Raw genomic sequence first — 24737 nt, forward strand, 5'->3', positions numbered from 1 at the left:
CCACCAGCTCCCCATCCCCTCCCCTTCTCAATTTTCCCTTTAAAGCACCTAGTCAGCTGTGCACAAATCAGAATGGGGCTCAGCTCTTTTCTCTACTGTCAGTAGTTACTGGATAAAATATGTTTTTTCCATTTTAACTATGTCCAGCTTTCGGGGCGCCTGGGTGGCGCAGTCGGTTAAGCGTCCGACTTCAGCCAGGTCATGATCTCGCGGTCCGTGAGTTCGAGCCCCGCGTCAGGCTCTGGGCTGATGGCTCAGAGCCTGGAGCCTGTTTCTGATTCTGTGTCTCCCTCTCTCTCTGCCCCTCCCCCGTCATGCTCTGTCTCTCTCTGTCCCCAAAAAAATAAATAAACGTTGAAAAAAAATTAAAAAAAAAAAATAACTATGTCCAGCTTTATTGTTGACAGCATGTACACACACACGTGAACAAACACACACACACACACACACACACACACACACACACACACCTCCTATGGATAACACTGCTTTTCAAGGACAGCTGAATCTTATCCTCATTGTCCAGAGCGTTGCTCCTTGTTGTGCTTATTTCCCTATATCATCTCTCAGTCATCAGTAAAGTCTTATTCAGCTGTTCCAGCCTGGTCTGCAATGTCCTTTGGGAAATTCAGAGCCATGTATAGGACTCTTTCCTTATAGGGACAACAGTTGGGACTATGAGATCCAACTCTCTGTCTCCGTGGGGAGTTTCTCCCTCCACTGACAAACTTGGAGGATCCGGGTTAGTTTTACTAAGGGAAAAGGGAAGTTTCCTTACCCACAAACCGTCTCAAAGAATACGTAGCCAGGAAGTCTCATATCTTCTTTTGCTCTTTGTCCAAACTTCAGAAATCAGGAGACCCTTAGAGATGCTTTGGTGCTGGGATAGCTAGAGGACAACACAAGAAGGGTAATGAGGGTTCTATGCTTGGAGACCCCAAGGGAGACAGCACGTTGGGGACCCAGATGGATGACTGGATGGGGCAGGCATGGGTGTCCAGGTAGCCTGCCATGCAGGAACCAAAACAAAGGAGCCATCTAAGCATGCAAGAAGAAAAGGAAAATCCCTAGGTGTTCAAAACAAACATGGAAGTGAAAACCAGAGTGACTGGTAATCAGGCAGGCTGATACTGGGCAGCTTGGGAGTGGGTGGGACCTAACCCAAATCAGTTCCCAGCACCAAGGGGACAGACAATGAGACATGAGCCCATAGAAGGCAGGGGAGAATGGAGATCCTATATGAAGGCCACATCTCCAGTGAAAAGGAGGCTGGTCCAGAGGATGCCACACGCCAGCAGGGAACACCAAGAGCAGGAAAGGAGCCAAGGAGAGTTGGGCAGATGCCAGGCCCTGGCCAGGATGCCCAGGCATCAGATTGCCACTTACTTAGACGCAGCAGGGGAACTGGAGGGATCAGCAGTGAATGTAAGGTCAAAACTCCATTTTGACCCACAGCTGGTGCACTGGTTGTCAGATCTATTGCCCAGGATTAACTCTAGAACACTTCCCACCGGTGAGATGGGGCTATGCTTCCCAAGGTTTTCCACCCAGAGTCCCTGGAGCAGATGAGCCAGAACCTCTATTTCTCGGGAGGCCCAGGAGGAATGGTCTAAAGCTATTCATGTGACCCCACATTTCTTTAAAACTTCAGATTCTCCATTTCAGTGGCATAGGATCTTTGTACTGTAATCCAAAACAAACTAAATTGATGACAAATTCTCCAGTGGCCGAAAAGTACAGCTCACTGTCTCTTATGCCAAGTTCCCTGTGCCCTGATTTGAGACACACAGGTTGGTTAAGGCTTCAGAAACAACACAGTGACACTGGTGAAGACAGGGTTAAGAGTCAGAAATCAGAAGCCTAGAAGGTGGCTTTTGTAAGAAGGGATAAGGCAGGCAAAATAAGAGTCATAGTTTGCAAGTGCGTTGGTAAAAAGCATGCTCAGAGGCAACGAGACTTTAAGGAGGTAAAAGCTATCTAATTTTTGCCATTCCATAGACCACCTCTGATCAATTCTATCCTATGATTTTATTGAAACCCTCTTGAACCAACTGAAATGTTTTAAATTTCCACCTCATAAATTAATTCCTATTCAGATACCACTAACTCATATCAGCCAAAACAAGCAAAAAAAAAAAAATTCACCTAGTGATTGTATATAACATAATCTTATGCATTCCACACACATTATTGAATAAATACAAATTTTATTTGTATACTTACATATAAACAATATCCTTAGTTTGATCATTTAAAAAAATACAGATTCATATAACCAAAATGCTTGAAGGACTTAGCCAACTAAGTGTTGACTATTTTTACCCATAAATATGAATATTCAGCCTGCCAAAACGGGTTTAGCAATAGCCATACTTGAGATATTTGTGGATTTCCATGAAGATTGACTCTTCAGATTATGAGATCCAATACAACACTCAAATCAAATATTAAAGGAAAAAATGAACTTTCAACCCCAAGTTAGGACCTTATATAGGAAATTCCTGTGGTATTTGCCCACTCTGAAAATTCTAATGAGTACTTTTCTTTTTCAAAATCAAGTAGGATATATAAATAACAACAGTACCTCAAGTGCTTTTATAAATAGCAAAGCTATACTTTCACAGCTATAAGCAAATGATATTTGTATTTCCCTGAGAAATGGTTTGAGTTCAAGGGCAAAATGTGAGTGTGTGAGTGTGTGTGTGTTTCCTGAAGTCATTGATTGCAAGATGTGGGGAAGGCTAAGAAGAGAACATGTATCTGTTGATGTTCAGGTGAGATCAGCTCCCTGCCCATTTCAGATCAGCTGTGGGAACTAGGGTCCCTTAACCTCTCCTACAGTTTCCATCCCATCAGAGCCTCTGGGCCTCATTCTCTTTAAGTGCAGTAAAATAGAAGACCCTGCCAAGAAGCTCAGAGGCACCCCCCCCCCCCCAACAAGTGGGTCTGGCTGCCAGTCCTGCTCTCATTTGTGCCTTTCTTCTCCTGGAAGCCACTCCCTGAAACCTCTGTTCCTTATTCTTCCCTTACCCTTCTCTAGAATGCAGTCGTGCTCACAAACTCTAGGGACCATGATATCATTTTCTAGACCTGTATCCTTAAACCTGACCTTGTCTTCCTCCTCCCACCTCATCCTTTTCCTCCCAGATGGGGATGCTCTGTCCATTCACATGACCTGCTTCAAGATCCAGTGTGTTATGCCAGGATGTTCCACATACCCTTCCTCAGTCCTAGGGCCCTTTGCCTCTTACTCATCTGGTGCCAATTTGCCTCATCCCCCGATGGTGGTATGGGTACGACAATCACACAAACTAGATTTTTCGATTGATTGTTTATCTGTAAATGGAAATTAGATTTTAAGAGCTTCCATCCTTGGCTAGTGCCTAAAAGCTTAAATCCTGACACGCTTATAAAGTTTCTCTGAATTACTTGAACTCTTATTTCCCTAAAAGCTACTGACTGGCAGCCTTAAGTGCAGGACTCTGTGTCGTCTTAACAGGTGTATCTGTCTGCCAACCCATGCCATTATTGAGGATCTCTCTTGAGGGCCAGGCATCTGAGATTTTACAATTGACCTGCATATCTAGTGACATTAAAATGACATAGAAGCTGGGGCACCTGGGTGACTCAGTCTGTTAAGCATCTGACTTCGGCTCAGGTCACGATGTCCCGGTTTGTGGGTTTGAGCCCTGCCTCTGGCTCTGTGCTGACAGCTCAGAGCTTGGAGCCTGCTTTGGAGTCTGGGTCTCCCTCTCTACCTGTCCCTCCCCCACTCACGCTGTCTCTTTCTGTCTCAAAAATAAATATTTAATGAAAAATGACACAGAATCCTTTCCTTGACTTCATTTACATTTTCTGAACTAGTCCTGAAACTTGGGTCCTGCAGTTAGAAGCAGATTTAAAACACAGAGGTCTTGAATCCTCACTTTCCCAGAGTAAGGCTGATCCACTGATGGGCACAAAATTTGTCAACTGTTCTTAACAAAAGTTCTCGATGACAAGGAGCACTCTCTTTCTGAGGGGAGCTCTCTGCAAATGCCACTGATGTTGTCATTGGATAGACTTTTTGGAAGTTCTTCCTGAAATCATCTTCAGAAAATGATTGCTCCTATAACTCATAAATGGTTTCTGAAGACTATCTCAAAGGAAGTCAAGTATGTAAGCGATGGCCGCATCATTGACCTAAGAGAACAGCTTCCCAAGAAGAGCACTGGAAGGGCAGTAAAGAAGTGGGTGTAACCTCATAACTTTGCAGATGTATCATTTTTCTCTAACTTGATGAAAAGAAAAACTATAATGTTGACTAGTGGCCTGTTTACCTGTTTATTGAATGTTTCAGGGGTGGTTATCTTACCTGTTTGTGTCCCAAAGTCTTGACAAACAGAAAGAACTCCTTGAATGTGTGCTAAATGGAACTAGATTAACTTGTTTCAGTTGAAAGCTTTGTTAAGGTTATTAGTGCTCATGAGTAAGTACATCACGTACTGTAATGTGTTCTAAATGTCCCCAGATATGTTTGTATTTTCCCTTCCTACTTTTTGTAGCAGGGAGCTGAACTGTCACACCTGATTCTAAGGCACAGAGCTTTTCACACACCAACATGTGTTTATATTTATCCTCAATGATCTAAGCATACACAGAAATCTCATTTGTAATGTTCCAAGTCCTTTTTTATCAGCTTGGAACTTTAAGCTTCTTCTAACCATAACTTTTCTATGAAAATTCAACTCACTATAAACTCTAAAACCGCTACTGCCCAAACTGTTCCAGAAGTACAGGCACAATGTGCTGCCTCTGACATGAAATAAAACTCTATTAAAGACATTTGAAATCATATGATGAAAATAAAACGCATTGGGTAATGCAGTTACTATGTTGCTATCATTGTTGTTGCTCTTTAAGTACAGCACATGAAACAGGATCTCTTAATCTGTTTCCCCAACTTGGGGATTAGAATGAATTTCCAGTGAGCTCATTGGAAAGCTCTATCAGAGTGAAGGACAGACTCCACTCCTTGAGTCAAAATTGTGCCAAACTGAACCAAAAACCAAACAGAAGGGCTTGAAAGGATCCTGAAAACTAAGGTTCCAGGAGGGTGGGGTCTCAGGGACATGGACTCGAGTCACAGTCTAAAAAGCAGAAAGTATACTGTCAAGAAGGGTCAGTCATTCTTGCAGTGGCCAGCAGTGTAGGGATGTTTACATTAAAAACAACAACAAAAACAGCATTCTGAGTCTCTGGGAAACCCCTTGTAACACTGCAATACAAGTGTTGGACGTTGAGAGGCCGGGGCACTGGACTCTGCTGAAGGTACAATTGTGTCTGGCAACAAGAGTTCTAGTCCAAAATGCACCTCTGTGATCATTAAAAAAAAAAAAGAGAGAGGTTTTGATGGGTGAGAAGTTATTTTTTATCTCTTTCAAAGCATATAGGTCTTCCCAGACCCATCTTCCGGTCCTGTCAGATGGAACAACACTTGAAACCCTCTTGACAAGGAGCCCCAGGCTCTAACACCAAGGATTCCATGTGGTTTAAATATAAGAAAAAAAAGAAAGAAAAAAAAAAAACTTTATTTCCCCACCTTGCTGAGTGAATCCTTCAGCAAACTTGTCAGAAACAAAAAATGAGCCAGTTTAGTTTGTTGTTTTCCTATGCAGAAATAGGCAGCATGACAGAACCGTCACTGACCTTGAAATTGAAAAGACCTGGAGTTAGCCTCTTGGCTTAGCTACTTATAATCTGGGTGACCAGGGACAAAGTACTTCGCCTCTCTGAAACTCAGTTTCCTCACCTGTAAAACAGAAGTGATAATGTCCGGTGACCAGGTCATTATGGTGGTTAAACAAACTGATACACAAAAGTGCTTGGCACAGAACCTGGCAGGGGACAGGTCTGTCCTGAATGTTACATATTACTCTTCTTCCCTCCTGAGGTAGGTCGCACAAACATTCCTGGCTGGTGTCCCAAAGCTGTGACTTCCAAAAGGAGCTCCCATGCGGAGCCGCGGGGAACCCAGGTGTGTGGCCTGTAGCTCCAGCCCAGCCTGCTGTCTCAAGTGGGACGAACCCGGGCAACAGGTGAGGAGGGAGGTCTCCTGGCACCTCGCCCCGCGCCCCCGTGGCTCCGCCCTCCCGCAGTCACACCGACACGGCTCCGGGCACGATCCTCCGGATGTGGGTGTAAGATTTCCTGATGGTGACACTGCCGTGGTGCGACACCCCCCGGGGCAGGACACACTCCTCCGTCAGTTTCTGGGCCTCGGGGTCCCAGCACAGCACCGTGGCGATGACCTCGTTCTTCTCGTCCCGCCCCCCAGTGATGTAGAGCCGGTTGTTGCAGGGCGCGATGCCGCAGCTGGCCCTCTCGTGGCTGAGCTGGGTCACCAGGCACCAGCTGTCTTCCAGAGGGCTGTAGGCGTACAGCGCTCTCATAGCCCCTCCTGAGGAGGAAGGGAAACACGGTGGGCATCTCACTGTTTTTCTGGTTTTCTTCCCCTTTAACCACAAAAAGCCCACTTCTGCTAGGTCAAATCTACCATCTCGCCAATGGAAATAGGAGCTTCACGGCTCTCCAGAAAGCTCTAATGGATTCTAGGGACAGTATGTCTGTGCTGGAAACACTTCACAGAGCCCCTTAAACTCTGCTGCCAGGCGCTAATCAGGGTCTCAAGGACGACTGGCTTCACGTGGTGCCAAAATGTATCCTAAGACTGCTCCCTAGAAGAAATACCGCCTGGTACAGCTGGGGCGCTCAGCTCACAACCCCAGCTCTGCCACTTTTTTACTGTAACCATAAGCACTGAGGCTGTGGTGGTTGTAAGACGTCAGAAGGACCATGCTCATAAAGCACCTGCAGAAAGCCTGGTACACAGAAGCTATCGATACATGGCAGTGACTGGAGGTGGTGGCGTCTCTTTGTAGACTGAGCATGACCTGGGACGCCAGCCCAAGTTACCCATCTTAAGATGAGCTTTGAAGTCATGAGGCTGACCATAAACACACAGGAAACCTGAAGCAAGAGAGAGAAGGGGGTTTTCCTTAATCTGTTCCTGTATTCTGCCTCCAGGAAGCCTGCTCTGATTAGTTCTTGTTTGCTGAAGTTACATATTTTTGGCATCTCCTTAATCAGTAATTCTCAGTCATGGCTGCACATGAAAGTCACCTGCACATTAGAAACACCTTGCACTGTTGGGGCGCCTGGGTGGCTCAGTCAGTTAAATGTCCAACTTCAGCTCAGGTCACCATTGCGAGGTTCACAAGTTCAAGCCCGGCGTTGGGCTCTGTGTTGACAGCTCAGAGCCTGGAGCCTGCTTCAGATTCTATGTCTCCCTCTCTCTCTCTCTCTGCCCCTCCCCTGCTCATACTCTGTCTCTCTCTCTCTCTCTCTCTCTCAAAAATAAGTAAAACATTAAATAAAAATTAAAAAAAAAGAAACACCTTGTACTGTAGACCAACGTGCTCCCTCTCATTCTGATATAATTGCTCTGGAATAGGGCCTAGCTATGCACATTTTTGTAAAAAGCTCCCTAGGTGATTCTAATGAGTAGTTGGTATTGAGATCTGTCGTCCTTAACAATTCCATGCCAACTGTGGTATGGCTAGCCAGGCTTTCCTTGTGGCTAAATGCAACTTTTCAGAGTCCCAGAGCAAGTGGAAAGAGTAAAATTCCCATGAACACAAAATAAGAAATAATGATAGCTACCATTCATCGGTCACTTACTGTACTGTGCACACTTCAATTTTCATACATTTGCTAATGTTTGCAGCACACTTTGTTCCTGTGGCAACTTCTGGCTCCTCCACTGGGCCCCACTGTCAGTCTATTTTGTATGTACCCTAAACGTGGGCTGTCTCTGTGTCCAGTACTACAAGGTAATTCCCACCAAGGCCTGGACCAATCCCTTCTCTTCCTTTTCCACCTCACCCACATCACCCAGGAATCCATGTGAGTTCCCAGGAGGGCCTTATCTGATCTACCCCCATGGCTGCATGGGTGGCGGACCTCAGATAAATAAGATGCCATTCATTTACTTACCAACAACATAGATGCGGTCCCGGAAACTGACAGCATTGATGCATTTAGCCTCCACCGGCATGGACGACTTTAAATTCCATTTATTGGTTGAAGGGTCATAACACTGAGTCTTGTCTGTGGCCAGTTTCCCATTGGGCCCGCCCCCAATCACATAGAGTTTCTTCTTATGGCTGGTAGCTGCGAAGGAACTGACGTGGACAAGAAGGGGTGCTGCCTGTGGAGGCACAGGGCATCAGGAGAAGCTGTCAGTCACACAGCTACAGACTGCCCCCAGACTGCTGCAGTGGTTCACAGGACACAGGCCAGGAGCTCGAGAACATAAGCCTGGGCATCCTTTGCCTGAAGTCACAAGGCCTGTGGGCTTGACTCCCCTTGAGACATGAGGTCAAAGCACTCATTTCCCACCCTCTCTGCAGGCTCTGGACAGGCTAGAACGGGTTCAGTGTTGGATGTTTCCAGCCTGTTTCTCCCAGAGTCCAGCTATCAGGGGAGGGAAGGTGTACATAGGAATAAGTGCTTATACAGATGAAACCAGCCACTATTTGGAGGAAAATACTTTCTCAAACATGCATATTTCTATTCATTCATGTGTTCCTTCATTCAAAAAATATTTACTGAGTGCCTACTATGTGCCATTGCCCTTATTGCTTTTATCTAGGAAGAAAAGCTGATATAAGGGTTTCAGGGGGCCATAGGTAAGCAGACTCCCACTCTGGGGCAGCATGAAGATTTTGGTATTTAGCCAGACCTGTGCTTCTACCCTGTGAACCCCAGGGCACTCAAGGGGACTTCCAAGAGCTTCTTGCCTTTTGACATGGCCCTCTTGGGTCATGGAGCAGCTGTCATGGCACTTGACAAGTTGAGAAGATGTAGGGCACACTGCTATAAAATATGAAGGGCTCTATAGCAGTTTTCAGGTTGACAGGTCTTGCTTGGTTAGATGCCATGATGATGTAGCTACCTTTGCTTGTGCCTCTGATGGCCATGTTTTACACTCCCCAAAGTGGAACATACTCTGACATATAGTCTCATAAGGAGAAAGAAAATTTGTAATTAAGAATAACCTGGAAATACAGGAAGTGAAACTGTTTTACTCTTATTATTATTATTATTATGACATTTAACATGAGATCTACTCTCTTAACAAATTTTTTTTCCATATCAGACAGGTAATGTGCCAAGGTTGTAACAAGGTTTGAGGGCGGCACATGTCACACAATGGTTTGAAGACCCAATCATCACACTTATGAACTACAAAAGGATATCTCTTAACAACTTTTTAAGCATAAAATGCAGTGCTGTTATCTGTAAGCACAATGTTGTACAGCAGATCTCCGGAGTTTATTCACCTAGCATAATTACAAGGGCTAACTTCTAAACACTACCAAATGACTCTGAATCAGTAAACAGTGTAGGAAAGGGATCTCTGTATGCCCACTGGGGAGACAACAAGGGCAGATGGCATCTGAGGAGACAGACTCTGAGCTCAGACATGCAGACTGAGGTTAGAACCAAGCCTCCCCTCTACATCTGGGCTTCTTGCCAGGATAGACAGGTGCCCACGCAGAGCTTCCCCGTCTGGAAGGAAGTTGTTTCTCTGACCTGATCAGCAATGCTGAAGCAATGGCTCCTATTAAGAGGGAAGCTTGGAGCCACCAAAAATGTTCTCAGTGGGAGCAGAGAGATCAGAAAGCCATATACCTACATTGGCACATACTTCTTTTTTAAAGCTTTGAAGTAATAATACAAAATTACTCATTGAAATAGTCTGCTATACCTCTGACCAGCAGTTATGGAAGGGATCATAGGTCTCCACATTGTTGATCCTCTGTAAGCCATCAAAACCTCCAATCACATAGACCTTGCCACCTAATACCACCATTTTATGCCTCCAGCGGCCTATGTTCAAATACTCAATTTGAATCCATTTGTTGATTGAAGAATTATATTTCCAAACATCATGCTGTGTCTCTTTGCCACCTAGAAGAGATACAGAGCATTTAAGAAGCCACCACATATATCAGAAACACAGCTTCCCCCATAATTTCCCACAGTCCTTAAATGCTATATCCCCAGGTCAGCTCTGCTCCCAAACAAAAGAAATTGTGAAGGTGTGTGTGGTCTGGATGGGGAAATCGAGCCAACATAGGGGAATAGAGAAAGCCAGGTGAGGCTGGGGTGAATCGTGTACCAGACTGTGCTAGGTGTCATGTCTGTGCTGTGAGAGTTCAGAAAGAGGTGGCTGAGTGAATTGGGTCCAGAGAAGTCTCCAGGGGAGTGGCATCCAAGTGGCCTGGGTGGATGGGGGCCAGCAGGCACCTGGACTCAGTGTCTGTGCAGCCAAGGGGTAGGAAGTAAAGCAGGACAGGTAAGGTTGGACCACTGCAGTGGGGATAGGAGAACCTTGACCGGCAGGCAAATTAGGAAGTACCTTAAGTTCTGTTTGCTTGTTTATTTAGACAAATACAAACCTGGGAAAATCACCAAGAAATCTTACAAAATTGTCTTGGTTCAAATCTCTGATCTATATAAAAAACATAAGTAGGGTTTGTCCTATTGTTAAAAGATTTTATTATAAAAGAATTAGATACTCACAATAGACAATTTGAGAATGAGATGGTAAATATTTTTTTCAAGACAACTCTCTGAAAATACATAATTCAGTTAGGGAGAGAGACCAAGATCTTTGGGGGGATTTTAATAAAAATATTTTAACGGCTTTGTGTTTCTATTCCCCATCAGCATAGAGTATCACCAACTACTTAAAGCAAAGCATGTACTTTTCAGGGGCACCTGGGTGGCTCAGTTGGTTAACCGTCCAACTCTGGATTTCAGCTCAAGTCATAATTTCATGGTTTGTGGGTTCGAGACCCACGTTGGGATCTGCACTGCGAGCATGGAGCCTGCTTGAGATTCTCTCTCTCCCTCTCTCTCTGCCCCTCCCCTGCTCTCTCTCTCTCTCAAAAATAAATAAATAAAATCTAAAAAAAAAAAAAAAAGATGTACTTTTCAGACTTATAAATGTGCACTAGTGGGGCAATGTGTATCACTGATGATGCTCTGTGTCCTGGGTAAATGTTTCTCTAAGGTAGAGCCCAGAAGTGAGATTTCTAAGGGAAAGGCATGCACACCTTGAATTTTTATAGATGTTGCCAAAGAGCCTTCCAGAGCTGTCCTGGTTGACCTTTCCCTATACCCCACTCACAGCATATATTAAGAGCGTTTTTTGGCTTATTTTGTTTTGCAAGCTGATGGAGAAAAATAACACCATGGTTTGGTTTTTCCTGAGCTTCTTCTTCCATGAAGTTTCTGTTCACATAGTTCAACCATTTTTAACTCAGGTTGTGTGCATTTTAGAGGTCTCTATTCAAAACACTGTGCATGATATTGATCCCAATGCGACAGCGTCTAAAGTTATAAAATAACTATATACTTTCAAAGTAATGTATGCATACTGTATTAAAAAGGAAACAAAAACTCTATGAGTTTTACCTCAAGATGTAAAGAAGACCTGATTAGGTTGGAGGCGTGACATGTGCATAGACGAGAGGACAGACAAGGGCTGTAAAGATGTCAGCCCTCCCCAAGTTCATCAATACATTCAGTGCCTTCAGGACTTTTCAGGGAACTTGAAGAGATCATTCTAAATTTCATTTGGAAGAGTAAATTTGGAAAAATGTCTGAGAAACTTTTGAAAAAAGAATGAACAAGGAGGATTTCCCCAGCAAATATTAAAATATACTAAAAAGCTACAATAATAAAAGCAGTGTGGTACTAGCATCAAATGAGACAAACTGACCAACGAAAAACAAGAGTACAGAACAGACTGAAAGATATAAGGATCATTAAATAAATGGTATTAGAACAATTGACTACTTAGGGAAAAATGAAGTTAGAGCCTTCTTTCACATTATAGTTAAAATAAAATTCAAAAGTAAATGGTATAAAAGTAACTGGAGAATATATGGGAGATGCTGATGATCTTGGGGTGAGGAGGGGCTTTCTAAGCATGACACAAAACGCAGAATCACATAGGAAAGAAAGTTACTATATAAAATATAAATTGAAGTTCAAAGATAACCATAGTCTGAGAGAAACTATTTGCAATACAAATAGCAAAGGACATAGAATAAGAACTGCAAAAAATTACTAAAAAGACGAACAACCAATAAAGAACAAAGGGTAGGAATAGATAATTTTCAAAAATAAAGTGTTAGCTAATAAATATATGAAAATATGCTAACATCATTAATGATCCAAGAATGTAAATATAAACATTTTGGACTATGAAAAAAAATGTAATTGATAATAAAAAAATGTCAGCAAGGATGAAGAAAATGGGCCATGTCATTCAACGTTGGTTGAACTGCAAACTGGTACCAGTTTAGTAACATCTACAAAAATTCTAAATGGACACATCTTATGACCACTTCCAGGAATCTCTCCAAAGAGCAGCACAAGTTCATAAATACATGTGTATTAAAATGCCTATTGCAGGGGCGCCTGGGTGGCGCAGTCGGTTAAGCGTCCGACTTCAGCCAGGTCACGATCTCGCGGTCCGGGAGTTCGAGCCCCGCGTCAGGCTCTGGGCTGATGGCTCGGAGCCTGGAGCCTGTTTCCGATTCTGTGTCTCCCTCTCTCTCTGCCCCTCCCCCGTTCATGCTCTGTCTCTCTCTGTCCCAAAAATAAATAAACGTTGAAAAAAAAAAAAATTAAAAAAAAAAAAATAAAAAAAAAATAAAATGCCTATTGCAGCATTTTTTTCCAGTGGGAAAATAAAAGCTGGAAAAACTGTATTTCATTCAATCAGTAGACTGCCCTGAAGCTGGTGGAAAGAACACTAGCAATAATGATGAATAGCACTGCTGAGCCCTCCTATGTGCTTGGGATTGTGCTGTGCTTCATGTAATACATATTACATCACTTAATCCACATGACAGATCCCTTATGTCAACACGTGATGATGCCCAAAAGAGACTGTTAATTGAAGCACAAATCTCTGTGATTTAACTGTGTATAACAAGCATGACTTCATGTATTGCTCATGTCATTTATTATTATTATTATTATTATTATTATTATTATTATTATTATTTTAGAGAGAGAAAGAGCATGCACGTGAGAGCTGGGGAGAAGAGCAGGAGGGAGAGAGAATCGTAAGCAGGCTCCATGCTCAGCAAGGAGCCTGTCAAGGGGCTGAATCTCATGAGCCTGGGATCATGACTTGAGCCCAAATCAAGAGTCAGATGCTCAACCGACTGAGCGATCCAGGCGCCCCCAGTGTCACTTTTAAATAGACAACAACAAGTTTAAGTGAGGCGAAGGACAAGTTGTAGAACAACATGTGTAGTGTATGTGACAAAGACTGACTATGGTTCCCAAATCTGTCTTTTCCTCCTGTACACACAGCTCAACTACATTTCCTAGCCCACCGCATGGGGGCTGAGACTGCACGGGTGGGGGTACGTGGCTAGTTCTTGCTAATAGCATGCGAGAAGACTGATGCCTCATGTCCAGGCTGAGGTTGTTATGAGCAGGTATGCCTTCTCAACTTGTTCAGTGTCTCCTTCTTCCTCTAATGCATCAAACTTGAAGACCACGTGTGGAAAACAGCAGCATCATAAGATGCAAAGAACCTCGGTCCCTGAATGACTGAGTGAAGGAGGTCCACACCCCCCAGTGCCCACATACTACTGCCATAATTCGCTGAGATTTAGTGTTTGTTACAGCAGCTGGCATTACTTACTCTAAGCCAATATAAAACTATTTTTGTAAAAAAGTTAAAACGTACAGGATTGTAATAGCACAGAGAAACTGCCATATTTCACTTTACACCCTGTATTATTTGAATCTTCCACAACAATCAAAAAAATACTTCTACAAGATAAATGAAAGCTATAATCTAATCTATGGTATTAACATACCCAGGGAAGAACTGACCTGCCCTTGACTTTGGAGGAAGCCAGTTCTGCGAAGAAGCTCTTCCCCAAACAAGTTCAGATTAGAAAAAGCCTCCAAGAGAGGACAAGGTATGCTTGTCTCCTTCCTTGGGGCTCCCAGAAGAGCTGGGTGACTTTTGATGTCATTGGGAGAGGATGGGACTCACAGAACCTGGGTTGGAACCCTGTCTGACATTTACCAAGGTATGACCTGTCTTTAGATATGTTCCATAATCTTTCAGAGCCTCCATTTTCTCCATTTGTAACTTGGAGATTAAAATCACCTACCTTACAGAGTTGGTGTGACAGGCAAATGATGAAATGCCACCAAAGTGAAAATTCACCTACTGTGCTGTTAAAATGGTACAGATTTTGTCACTTAATAAATATTTATTATTTACTATGTAGCTAGGCACAGTACTAGGTACTGACAATATAGTATTGACTCTTGTAGAATTGAAGGACTAATGGGAATGAGGCATAGTGTAATTGTAAATAATTAAGCAAATAACTTAGAAGAGAGAAATGAGGGGTGCCTGGGTAGCTCAGTCAGTTGAGCATCTGACTCTTGATTTCAGCTTGGCATCGTGATCCCAGGGTTGTTGTATCAAGCCCACAACGGGCCGAGTGCCAAGTGTGGAGCCTGCTTGGGATTCTCTCTCTTTCTCTGTCTCTCTGTCTCTCTCCCTCTGCCTCTCTCCCCCCTACTTTTGCACGTTCTCTCTCTCTCTCTCTCTCTCAAAAAAAAAAAAAAAAAGAAAGAAAGAAGTGTGAAATGAAAAAGTACTATGTTCTACTGGAGCATCTAAAAGTATGACAGTAAACTTGAGCTGAGGTTCAGGTCTGGGGAGAAGAGCAGACATTTTTATTCATTACTGTATTCCCAGTGACCAGCTCAGAACCCTACACCTAGAGCAAACACCAAATAAACTCTAGTATCAGTTTACTTCTTCCTTTTCCATGAAGGACTGGACCTGTCTGCCTGCTACCCCAGATCCTAGTACGATACTGCTCCCAGGTTAGTGTCCATTAAGTAACAATGTGCTTTCCCAGATAAGACCCCCTGGGTTTCTGTATGCTGATCCAGTCAGAGTTAGACCATTGCCATTCACAGGAATTCTTGTAAGATGGTGGCCTGGCTCTCACTCAGGAAAGTACATCGTGCCACTGGGGCTTGCTTTGGCATCATGTGGCTCCTGCTTACCTGAGATGTAGACCTCATTTTTCAATGTCACGCATGCAAACTCCACCCACTTCTTGTTCTCACTCTCCAGCTCATGCTCCGTCATGGGGAGCTTGGCCACCTCCAGGCGGCTGCGCCTCAGGGGGTCCAGGCAGGTTACCTCCGCCACAAACCGTTCATCCTTTGTGCAGCCACCAATGATCATGAATACCTCAGACTGAAACTCATGCATCCTGGGCTTGGTGCGCTCGGAAATGATCTGGAAAACCAACGGGAGTACATAAAGGCAGGATGACACAGAGGTTCAGAGACTAGGCTATGGAGCCAGACAGAGAAGAGCCCAATTCCCAACTCTGCCACCATATGACCAGGTGACCTCACCTCCTTGAGCCTCAGTTTCATCAGCTGTGTAATGGGAATTTTAGTGGTAACTACCTCATAGGTTTGTTGTGAGGATTAAATGGTATCATACACATGGTGTGCTTGGCCTGAAAGGGGCCTGGTGTATAACAGGTACTCAACAAAGGCTACCTATTGTTGCTTTTGCTGCTGTCTTAAGAAATTCAGGTCCATTTACATTAAATGCACTTCTTGCCTCACCAGGGCTTGAATCCTGAAATTTCATTTTTGGCCACCTTCCACTCTCTCCTGGTTTCAATTTCTTGATGATATCCCAGACTTTGCTCACCACCCAACCTCTTCTGAAAGAGAAGTCCTGATAGTAGGCACCTAAGAGCACTTAGAGACTTAGGAAGGAAAAACCAAAAGGGAGCACGGTGTGGCTGGGGAGGTTGGAGGACTGGGTTCCAACACCAAAGATATGACCCTTCAGAGCCTTGAACAAGCAAATACACCCACACCGCAGATATTTGAACCCAGCTTAAAGAACAGAGGTTTGTAAATCAAACACACCAGAGTTTGGCCCTGGTTTCATCACGTATGGCCATGTGACCTTGGAGAAGCAACACAATCTCTGCAAATGCCTGTCATCACTTCTGTGCCATCAGGTCATTGTGAGCACTCATGAAGTCATGACGTAGAGGGATGAGCAGAGCACCTGGCACATGCACAGCCCTTAACAGGTAGTCATGGTGGTAGGAGCAGCTGGAGATGTCATATCGGCATTCTTAGGGAAAGGGGACGCCTTCCCTCCTCCTGGTTCCATCTGTCCCTTGGGCTCAGTGGGGAAGGTTCTGCAGGTGGGTTGATGGGAGACAGAGAGGCAGCACCCATTTCCCAGATGACCAAAGCGGCTTTTTCCTGCAAGGTCAAGCTGACCTAACACAGACTATGAAGCTTCAGTCTTGACCACAGATGCAACAAACAAGTTACAGTAGCAAAAACTGCACCCTAAGTGGTGAATCCAATCAATGGTCACAAGTAATCATAGGCCAGTCAGACACTTAACTGACTGAGCCATCCAGGTGCCTCCTGACTTTCCACACATGTTCCCACAGTCCTGAATTTCCCCATCACAGCACTTTGCATACTTCTTTGTAATTTACTAGAAGATCCCTGAGGGCAGGAACAGCCCTTATTCTTCAATGGATTCTCAGCATCAAGAACAGTGCTTGGAGGTTGTGAGTTTCTATAAACCTTTGTTGAATGAGTGAGTGAATGAATGAATGAATAGGAGAGCTAGGTAACTCAGGACCTGATACAGATATTTTTTTCCAGTCTAGATCACTGTTGTAAACAGCTTCCTCAGTGGTACCCAGCAATCCCCACCTCAGGATATTTACATTTTATGTTGTTCTCCCCACATTATTCCAGAGTTGGTCCCTGGGCCAACAGAATACAGCAAAGGTGATGGTATATCTCTGCTGAAACTAGGTTATCAAAAGCACTATAGCTTTCATCTTGATTGCTCTCTCAGTTTTTCTGGGGCCATTTGCTCTGGGGAAAGCCAGCTGCTATGGAGAAGCCCATCTGGCAGAAACTGAGGCTTCTAGCCAATAGCCAGCAAGGAACACACACCTCTCAACAATCCTATGCATGAGCTTGGAAGTTGATCCTCCAACCCCGCTTGAGCTTTGAGATGACCACAGCCCCAGCTAATGGCTTGACTACAACTTTGTAAGAGACTATGAGCCAGAACCACCCAACTAAACCACTAAGCCTAGATTCCTGCCAGCTGTGAGATAATAAATGTTTGTTGTCTTAAACTGTAAAGTTTTGGATAATTTGTTGCACCGCAATAGAAAACTAATACAGGCATCTAGTTGATGGAATTGCTGGGTATTAAGACCTGCCTTATCACTTGGCACCGCAGGACTCCTCAGTGGTGGCACTATTATCAAACTGTAAACACAGCTACATTTGGCAAAATATTAACTCCAAAGGCATGAGACGTGCCTGTCTGAAGTCAGAGACGTGCAACTTTGTTGCAGACACACAGAAGTGTTTGCCAAAGAATCGCATGCAACAATCAGGCCTAACCAGTTTATTTTCCGATTGTTAAAAACAGAACAGGCAGGGGCAACCCGGGTGTCTCCGTCCCTTAAGCATCCGACTTTGGCTCAGGTCATGATCTCAAGGTCCGTGAGTTTGAGCCCTGCTGTGCTGACAGCTCAGAGCCTGGAGCCTGCTTCAGACTCTGTGTCTCCTTCTCTCTCCTTGCCCCTCCCCCCTGTTCTCTCTCTCCCTCTCTCTCTCTCCCTCCCTCCCTCAAAAAATAAACATTAAACATTGTGGATCATGGGTTTGAGACCCCTGTCGGGCTGAGAGCTCAGAGCCTGGAGCCTGCTTCAGACTCTGTGTCTCCCTCTCTCTCTTTGCCCCTCCCCCCTGTTCTCTCTCTCTCTCTCTCTCTCTCTCTCTCCCCCTCCCTCCCTCCCTCAAAAAATAAACATTTGGGGCGCCTGGGTGGCGCAGTCGGTTAAGCGTCCGACTTCAGCCAGGTCACGATCTTGCGGTCCGTGAGTTCGAGCCCCGCGTCAGGCTCTGGGCTGATGGCTCAGAGCCTGGAGCCTGTTTCCGATTCTGTGTCTCCCTCTCTCTCTGCCCCTCCCCCGTTCATGCTCTGTCTCTCTCTGTCCCAAAAATAAATAAACGTTGAAAAAAAAATAAAAAAATAAATAAATAAAAAAAATAAATAAACATTAAAAAATTTTTTTCAATAGAACAGGCAGTTTCACCTTACTGACTACTCATTAACAGTGCCTGTACTAGAGGACCAACAGAAGTGATCATATTGCTTCAACAAAGCTGTCCTCAAGGCTGAGCCTTTGCCCCCTCTGTCCTCAGGAATGAATGACACCACACAGGTCAGAGCAGTCTTTGGTACACATCAAGGTGGTCGCAGGAAATTTAGGAGGTAATTAAATACAGGAGAAACTTTCTCTGCCCCAAAAGACTTCTCTCAATGAAGGTACTGGCTACCACCCCTAAATCAAATGTGGATTGACATCTGCTTTTAGGGTTCTAAAATATCCCACCGCTGCCACCTCCACGAGCTTAGGGGAGGAACAAGGTTAAAAGGGAGAGATAATGATAGGGCAAGAAGGGTTCAAGTTTGGAAAAGGAAGGTTAAGGGGAGAAGTGTGTTCAGAGACTAGCCTCCAGGCTTTCACTACTATTCTGAGGAGTAAACCCAAGATCATTCAGGCAGCAAACAGACGGGGAGTTTCAGGGAATCAACTGGCAATGGGACCCTGATTCGAAGATCACTGTGTTTGGTTGGTTCAGCTACCAAGACTGTAACATGGGAATGAGAAAGTGCCCTGGGGAGGATTTAGGACAATAAATCAGCAACCCTAGGACACAGTGAAAAGAGAAATGTTAGCTTCAGAGAAGGAAAATGCTTGGTTGTGGGAGACAGAGCACCATAAAGGAACTGCAGAAGAACGAGAAGAGTCTTCATTTGTGGGGTCTTACACCATGAGTCAGACGCTGCTAACCACATCACGTTCATTACCTTACTTAATTCTCAAAACAACTGGTATCAGTTGGTAGACATCATTATCTCCACGTTACAGGGCAGGACAGAGCTTTAAAGCAGCTAAGTAGCTTACCCACGGTCACACTGTCAGTAAATTGTACAGTCAAGATTAAAACTCAGATCTACCTAAATGCAAGCCCAAGTTCCTGCCACTGGAAACTCTTCCAGATAGAAGACTTCTGTCTCCCACTCTCCCCCACGCTGCAAACACCGAAGTGAGAGCACATATTTCAGAGCAGCAATTTTGCAGAAGGCATAGTACAGATATTTTATAGAAGAGGAAAACCTTTATCACCTGCATTTCAGGGACTTAGGAAACAGGAAGCAGAAATAAAAATAGCTAGAATACTGGAAGTGTAGTTGATCAAGACCCTGAACTGAGAGCAGCTGCAGAGACTGACACAGTCTGCAATTTTATGAGAGCTTTAATGCCCGGTGCTGAGCCATCTGCCAGTGACCCACATATCCAGCATAGGGCAGGGCCCATATGGTTGCCTAGACTCCTACCTCTGTGTACTCATCACTGTTCATCTGCTTACTGTCTTGGCTTCTCTGACAGACCATCAATTTCATAAGGCAGAAACTGTTTTTGTAGTGCCCAGGGCCATATCTGGCAAATAGCTGGTGTTTAGGACTTATTTACAATAACTAAATATATACATACATACAAACATACATACATACATACATACATACATATAAAGCTTATTAAAATATATGGGATGCTGTTAAAGTGGTACTTAGGGGGAAATTTATAGCACTGCTGGCAATACTAGAAAAAAAAAAAGAAAGTTCTCAAATCAATGACTTCAGCTCCCACTTTAAAAAAAAAAATCAGGGGCGCCTGGGTGGCGCAGTCGGTTAAGCGTCCGACTTCAGCCAGGTCACGATCTCGCGGTCCGTGAGTTCGAGCCCCGCGTCAGGCTCTGGGCTGATGGCTCAGAGCCTGGAGCCTGTTTCGGATTCTGTGTCTCCCTCTCTCTCTGCCCCTCCCCCATTCATGCTCTGTCTCTCTCTGTCCCAAAAATAAATAAACGTTGAAAAAAAAAAATTAAAAAAAAAAAAAATCAAAGAACATTAGGGGTGCCTGGGTTCAAGCCCCACGTCGGGCTCTGTGCTGACAGCTCAGAGCCTGGAGCCTGCTTCAGATCTCTGTGTGTGTGTGTCTCTCTCTGCCCCTCCCCCACTCACACTCTGTCTCTGTCTCAAAAATAAACAAACATTAAAAAAAACTTTTTTTAATCAAAGAAAATCAAACCCAAAGCAAGCAGAGAAAGAAAATAATCAAGATCGGAGTACAAATAAGCGAAATAAACTATAAAAACAAATGAAACCAGAAGCTGTTTCTTTGATAAAACTGATAAGCCTCTAACCAGACTGATCAGGGGGAAAAAAAAAGAGGAGACACAAATTACCAATATCTAGAATGAGAGATGTGACAGCACTATGGATTCTATAGTTACTAGAAGGATAATAAAGGAATACCGTGAGCAACTTTATGGCAATAAATTCCACAACTTCTTTGAAAGACACAAACTACCAAAGCTCATTCTGGAAGAAATAGATAACCCTATATCTACTAAAGAAATACAGTTTATAGCTAAAAACCTCACAAAGAAAACTCCTGGTTCTGATAGTATCACTGGTAAATTCTGCCAAACATTTAAGGATACATTTGCAGAGTGAACCAATGACAGCAGATCTGAGGGCAACAAAGAATGAGAAGAGGACACACAGGAAAAGAAGGAGGCTCCTAGGGGCCTCAGAAAGACAATTTCTAAACCACCTGTGGCTAGGATTTCTATCAATGGCCTAATGAAGTTTTGGTAGCCTATCCCAGATCTACTGGACAGTGGTATATATGTCTGTGTGTGTGTGTGTGTGTGTGTGTGTGTGTGTGTGTGTTCATGTGTATAAGCTTTAAATACACTATCCCTATAGTATTATTTCCTGATAGTTTTGTTCCTCTCCACTAAGCCTATTTTTGTCTTTATAAAGATCTGAATAAAACATTTCTTCAGAAATTTGTTAAGCAGAACCAGGAACATCCAAATGATACATGTATTCATCATCTTGGTACTCATTTCTTCATTCAACAAACATTTACCAATCACTTACTCTACACCAGGGATTCTCCTAAGGTCTGGAGATGAAAAGTCCCATAAGATATATTTCCTACCATTACAAGCTCCCAGTATAGAGACATTTACAGATGAGGAACACAATGGTTACCACGCAGTGGTTGGTGCTACGATAGAGCAATGCACCAGGGACTATGAGAAGAGAGAGGTCTCTCAAGAAGGTGATGCTTTAACTTTTTGAAGCCAGAGTAAAAGTTAATTAGATGGAGAGAGGAAAAGGCATTTGAACAGCACCTCATTCTCCTGCAATAGAGGGTGAAAAGGCACGTCCACTTTGGGGAATTGCAAGCAGAGCATTAGGGTGTAGCAGAAGGGAGAGGTTAGAGATGGAGCTAGAGAAGTGGGCAGGAGGTGAAGAGTGTAGGGCCAGGCTCTGGGAGATGCGGGAGATGCAGGAGGGAAGGCTCAAAGGAGGAGACTTCAAAAGGGAAGGGCTGGAGAAGGTGCAAGGGCTTAGGACACGTTTACACAGCTGAATGTGACTGCGGCTCCTAAGGAACACCTAGAGCCATTTGTCCAGGGCCAGATCGTCCTTCACACCTGACCCTTCCTAGTGGTATAGAAACCAATTAACTCAAAATTCAACCTTGAAAAAAGCTAAACCATTAGCCTGATTAACACACTTACTTAGCTGACTTTATGCACGTAGTCTTTAGCAATTATCCTAATAAAAAGAAGCTTCATTCTGGAGTCGGGGTCTCATTCCGACTCGAGTATGGGGAACTTCAGTTAACTGCATTTTGTTTTTGGACTCCTCTTTTGCGACTCCGGCCATACTCCCTGTAACAGGAGCTCAGGCAGGAAGTGTGTGGGCTTGATCCTGGGAGTCACGGGGAGCCACGAAGAGGGTAAGCCCAAGAACACAATGATGAGGCTTGAGTTTTAGATTATCCAGCTGGTGAATGAATTGGAGGGAGGCCAGACTGAGGGCAGGAAGGTGAGTTTTGAGGAATTTTTGGAAATTCGGAAAGGAAACAACGACAGTCTGAACCAAGGTAACATTCACAGGATATCCAAGAGACTCGCAGTTCCCAGAGCGGGCAAACTAGGAAAGCTGTGCTCCTGTGGAATGGTGACTGAACAGGGCACATTCTGTCCTCTGTACGTCACCCCCACCAACCTCTACCCTTAAGCCCTGGGAAGAGGAAGGATGTGCTGGGCATGGTGCTGAGCAATTTCCTATCTCACTCAATCCTCTCAGTAGCTGTTTATGATGCGGTATCATCCCCATTTCACAGATCAGAAATCCAGGGCATCTGGAACTGCCTGACTCAAACCGTAGACGGTGTGGCAATTGTCTTCACCATGAAGTAAGGTTCTGTAAGCCAGCCTCACCTATATTTCTGTGAGGCCCGCAGACTCCTTTACCTCACTGGTTAGCTAGTGTTGCTCATCGTCAGCTCACCTCATTGCCTGAAAGGTGGTACATCCTGGCTTCCTGAAGCAGCGGGAAGACCTCCGGGCACTGTCTGATGAGAGGATCTGCCTCCACCGTCTCCACAAAGTACCACGGGTCCAGCAGTGGCAAGCGCACATTCTCAAGGAGGTAGGGGAGCAAGCAGAGTCGTTCTGCCTGTTTGTGCCGGACCCAACTCATCACAGTCTCAAACACCTGAGCCTCCTCTGTTACATACAGCTCATCACTCTTCAAGATGTGGTACAGAGTGTCCACGGGAAGTTCTAGGAACTCCTCAGAGTTCAGAATCTGCACAAAGTTTTGGATGATGTAATTTTGCACCTGCTTTTTCAGGCTGTCCAAGGAGTGTGTATCTGCCAGCCTCAGTATTCCAACACAGTTTTCTGGATTCAAGGCTTCTGTTAGGAAGCTAGCACAGGCATCCACCATCCGCAGGAACTAAGAGAACAGAAGGGAGGCAAATCAGGCCAGAAAACCATTAGTCCCCAAGGAGGTTTATCAGGGAGTTGTGTGTAGCAACAAAAAATTAGAACAATCCCAATGACTGACAATAGGGGACTATAGCTAAAGAAATGATAGTACATTCTTGTTTTCAACAGCCCCGTAGTCATTAATAAAATATGTACAAGAAAATTAAATGACATAGAAAATGTTCATAATGTACTGAGTTTAAAAATCTGTTCACTGAACCTGATCAAGCTTCTAGATTTAATCAGCAATTTACAGGAAATACAGCAGAAAGAGGAACATGTTAAATGATGCCATGGGAATATACCATCAGCAAAATCCAGACTGTGAGAAACTTTACGGAACAGCCAGTTCAATTTCTTCAACAAATACATCACAAGGCTGAGAGAGAGAGACAGAGAGGAGGAACCTGAAAACGCACAGAGATGTAAGAGACACATCAAGCTAGTGCAAAGTATGGACTTTATTTGGATCCTTAATTCAGATTATTATTCATTTTAAGTGTGGTAATGGTATTGTGATTATGTTTAAAGAAGAATCCTTGTCTTTTAGAAATATATACTAAAACATTTGCAGCTGAAATGAGAAAAGCACTTCACAAAACCATAGGTACGTTATAATCCACTTTTTATTGAAAATATGGGACACAGGCATAAAAATAAAGGCTGAAGTGTGTACACCAAAATATTAACAGGTATGATATCTCAGGATATCAGGTATCTTAGGATAATTTTTGCTACAGTAACAAACAACCCCCAAATCTCAGATGCTGACAAGAATAAATGATTATCTCTCACTCACATTATATGTCCTACAGGGGTCTTCATTCCAAGATGACTGAAAAGCCTTGACTGAGATATATGCCAGTGTTATGACAGAAGGAGAAAAAAACCAGCAGAGCTACCGAAAGGCTCTTAAGTTTTAGCTCAGAAGTTGCACATGCCATTTCCACTCACACCTAACCAGCCAGAGTAAATCACATGGCAAAATCTGTTGTCAAGGAAAAAATAATCCTCCCACAGAAACAGTCCCATAAGGATAGAAAGGGAATATACTGTATAAATAATACAAGATACTACACTCTCTAATAAGACTCTGAGAATTTCTCTTCCTCTTTTTTTTACATACTTTATAAATCCTCTAAAATGAAGTAGCACTTCTGTAATTTAAAAGTTCATTTGTAAAATCGTTGGTTTACGTGTCTTAGTTTTAAATGATCATCATCCTCATAAAAATATGAGTCCCTTCTTGGTTTCAACTCAGGAAATGATCTCACTGTGAGTTCGAGCCCCACGTCAGGCTCTGTGCTGATAGCGTGGAGCCTACTTGGGATTCTCTCTCTCTCCCTCTCTCTCTGCCCCTCCCCTGCTCACTCTCTATCTCTCTCTCTCAAGATAAATTAAAAAAACTTAAAAAAAATGAGTCCCTCATGTTTATATAGCACTTAACACTTTACAAAGCACTGCCATATCCATTATATTACTTAATATTCATTTTCCAGATGAGGTGTCTCAAATGCATCAGTTCATTCTTTTTTTCATTTTTAATTTTAATTCCAGTATAATTAACATACAGTGTTACATTAGTTTCAAGTGTACGATATTCAAATGTTTCA

General features: G+C 43.8%; 1 protein-coding gene and 1 non-coding gene across 4 annotated transcripts in view; both read right to left on the minus strand.

Annotated features, from left to right (window-relative positions):
- Positions 1-723: 723 nt before the first annotated feature.
- KLHL6 (kelch like family member 6) overlaps positions 724-24737 on the minus strand; it is a 60538-nt gene continuing 36524 nt past the window's right edge. For 2 of the 3 annotated variants that reach the window (XM_030329314.1, XM_030329315.1), the window contains exons 3-7: positions 22643-23092; positions 15178-15415; positions 9812-10014; positions 8035-8248; positions 5551-6439 (exon numbers count right to left, since the gene is read on the minus strand). In XM_030329314.1, the coding sequence (XP_030185174.1) occupies positions 6138-6439; positions 8035-8248; positions 9812-10014; positions 15178-15415; positions 22643-23092 (1407 nt within the window). In that variant the 3' untranslated portion in view covers positions 5551-6137. Of the gene's footprint in view, positions 890-5550; positions 6440-8034; positions 8249-9811; positions 10015-15177; positions 15416-22642; positions 23093-24737 lie in introns of those variants that run through there. The other variant, XR_003971712.1, reaches the window with a different exon arrangement.
- Positions 9194-9297, minus strand: LOC115524380. The gene has a single exon (XR_003972082.1). It is a non-coding gene; the product is annotated as a small nucleolar RNA U13 (small nucleolar RNA).

Source organism: Lynx canadensis, chromosome C2, assembly GCF_007474595.2.
Source record: "Lynx canadensis isolate LIC74 chromosome C2, mLynCan4.pri.v2, whole genome shotgun sequence".
NCBI classification, from domain to species: Eukaryota; Metazoa; Chordata; class Mammalia; order Carnivora; family Felidae; genus Lynx; species Lynx canadensis.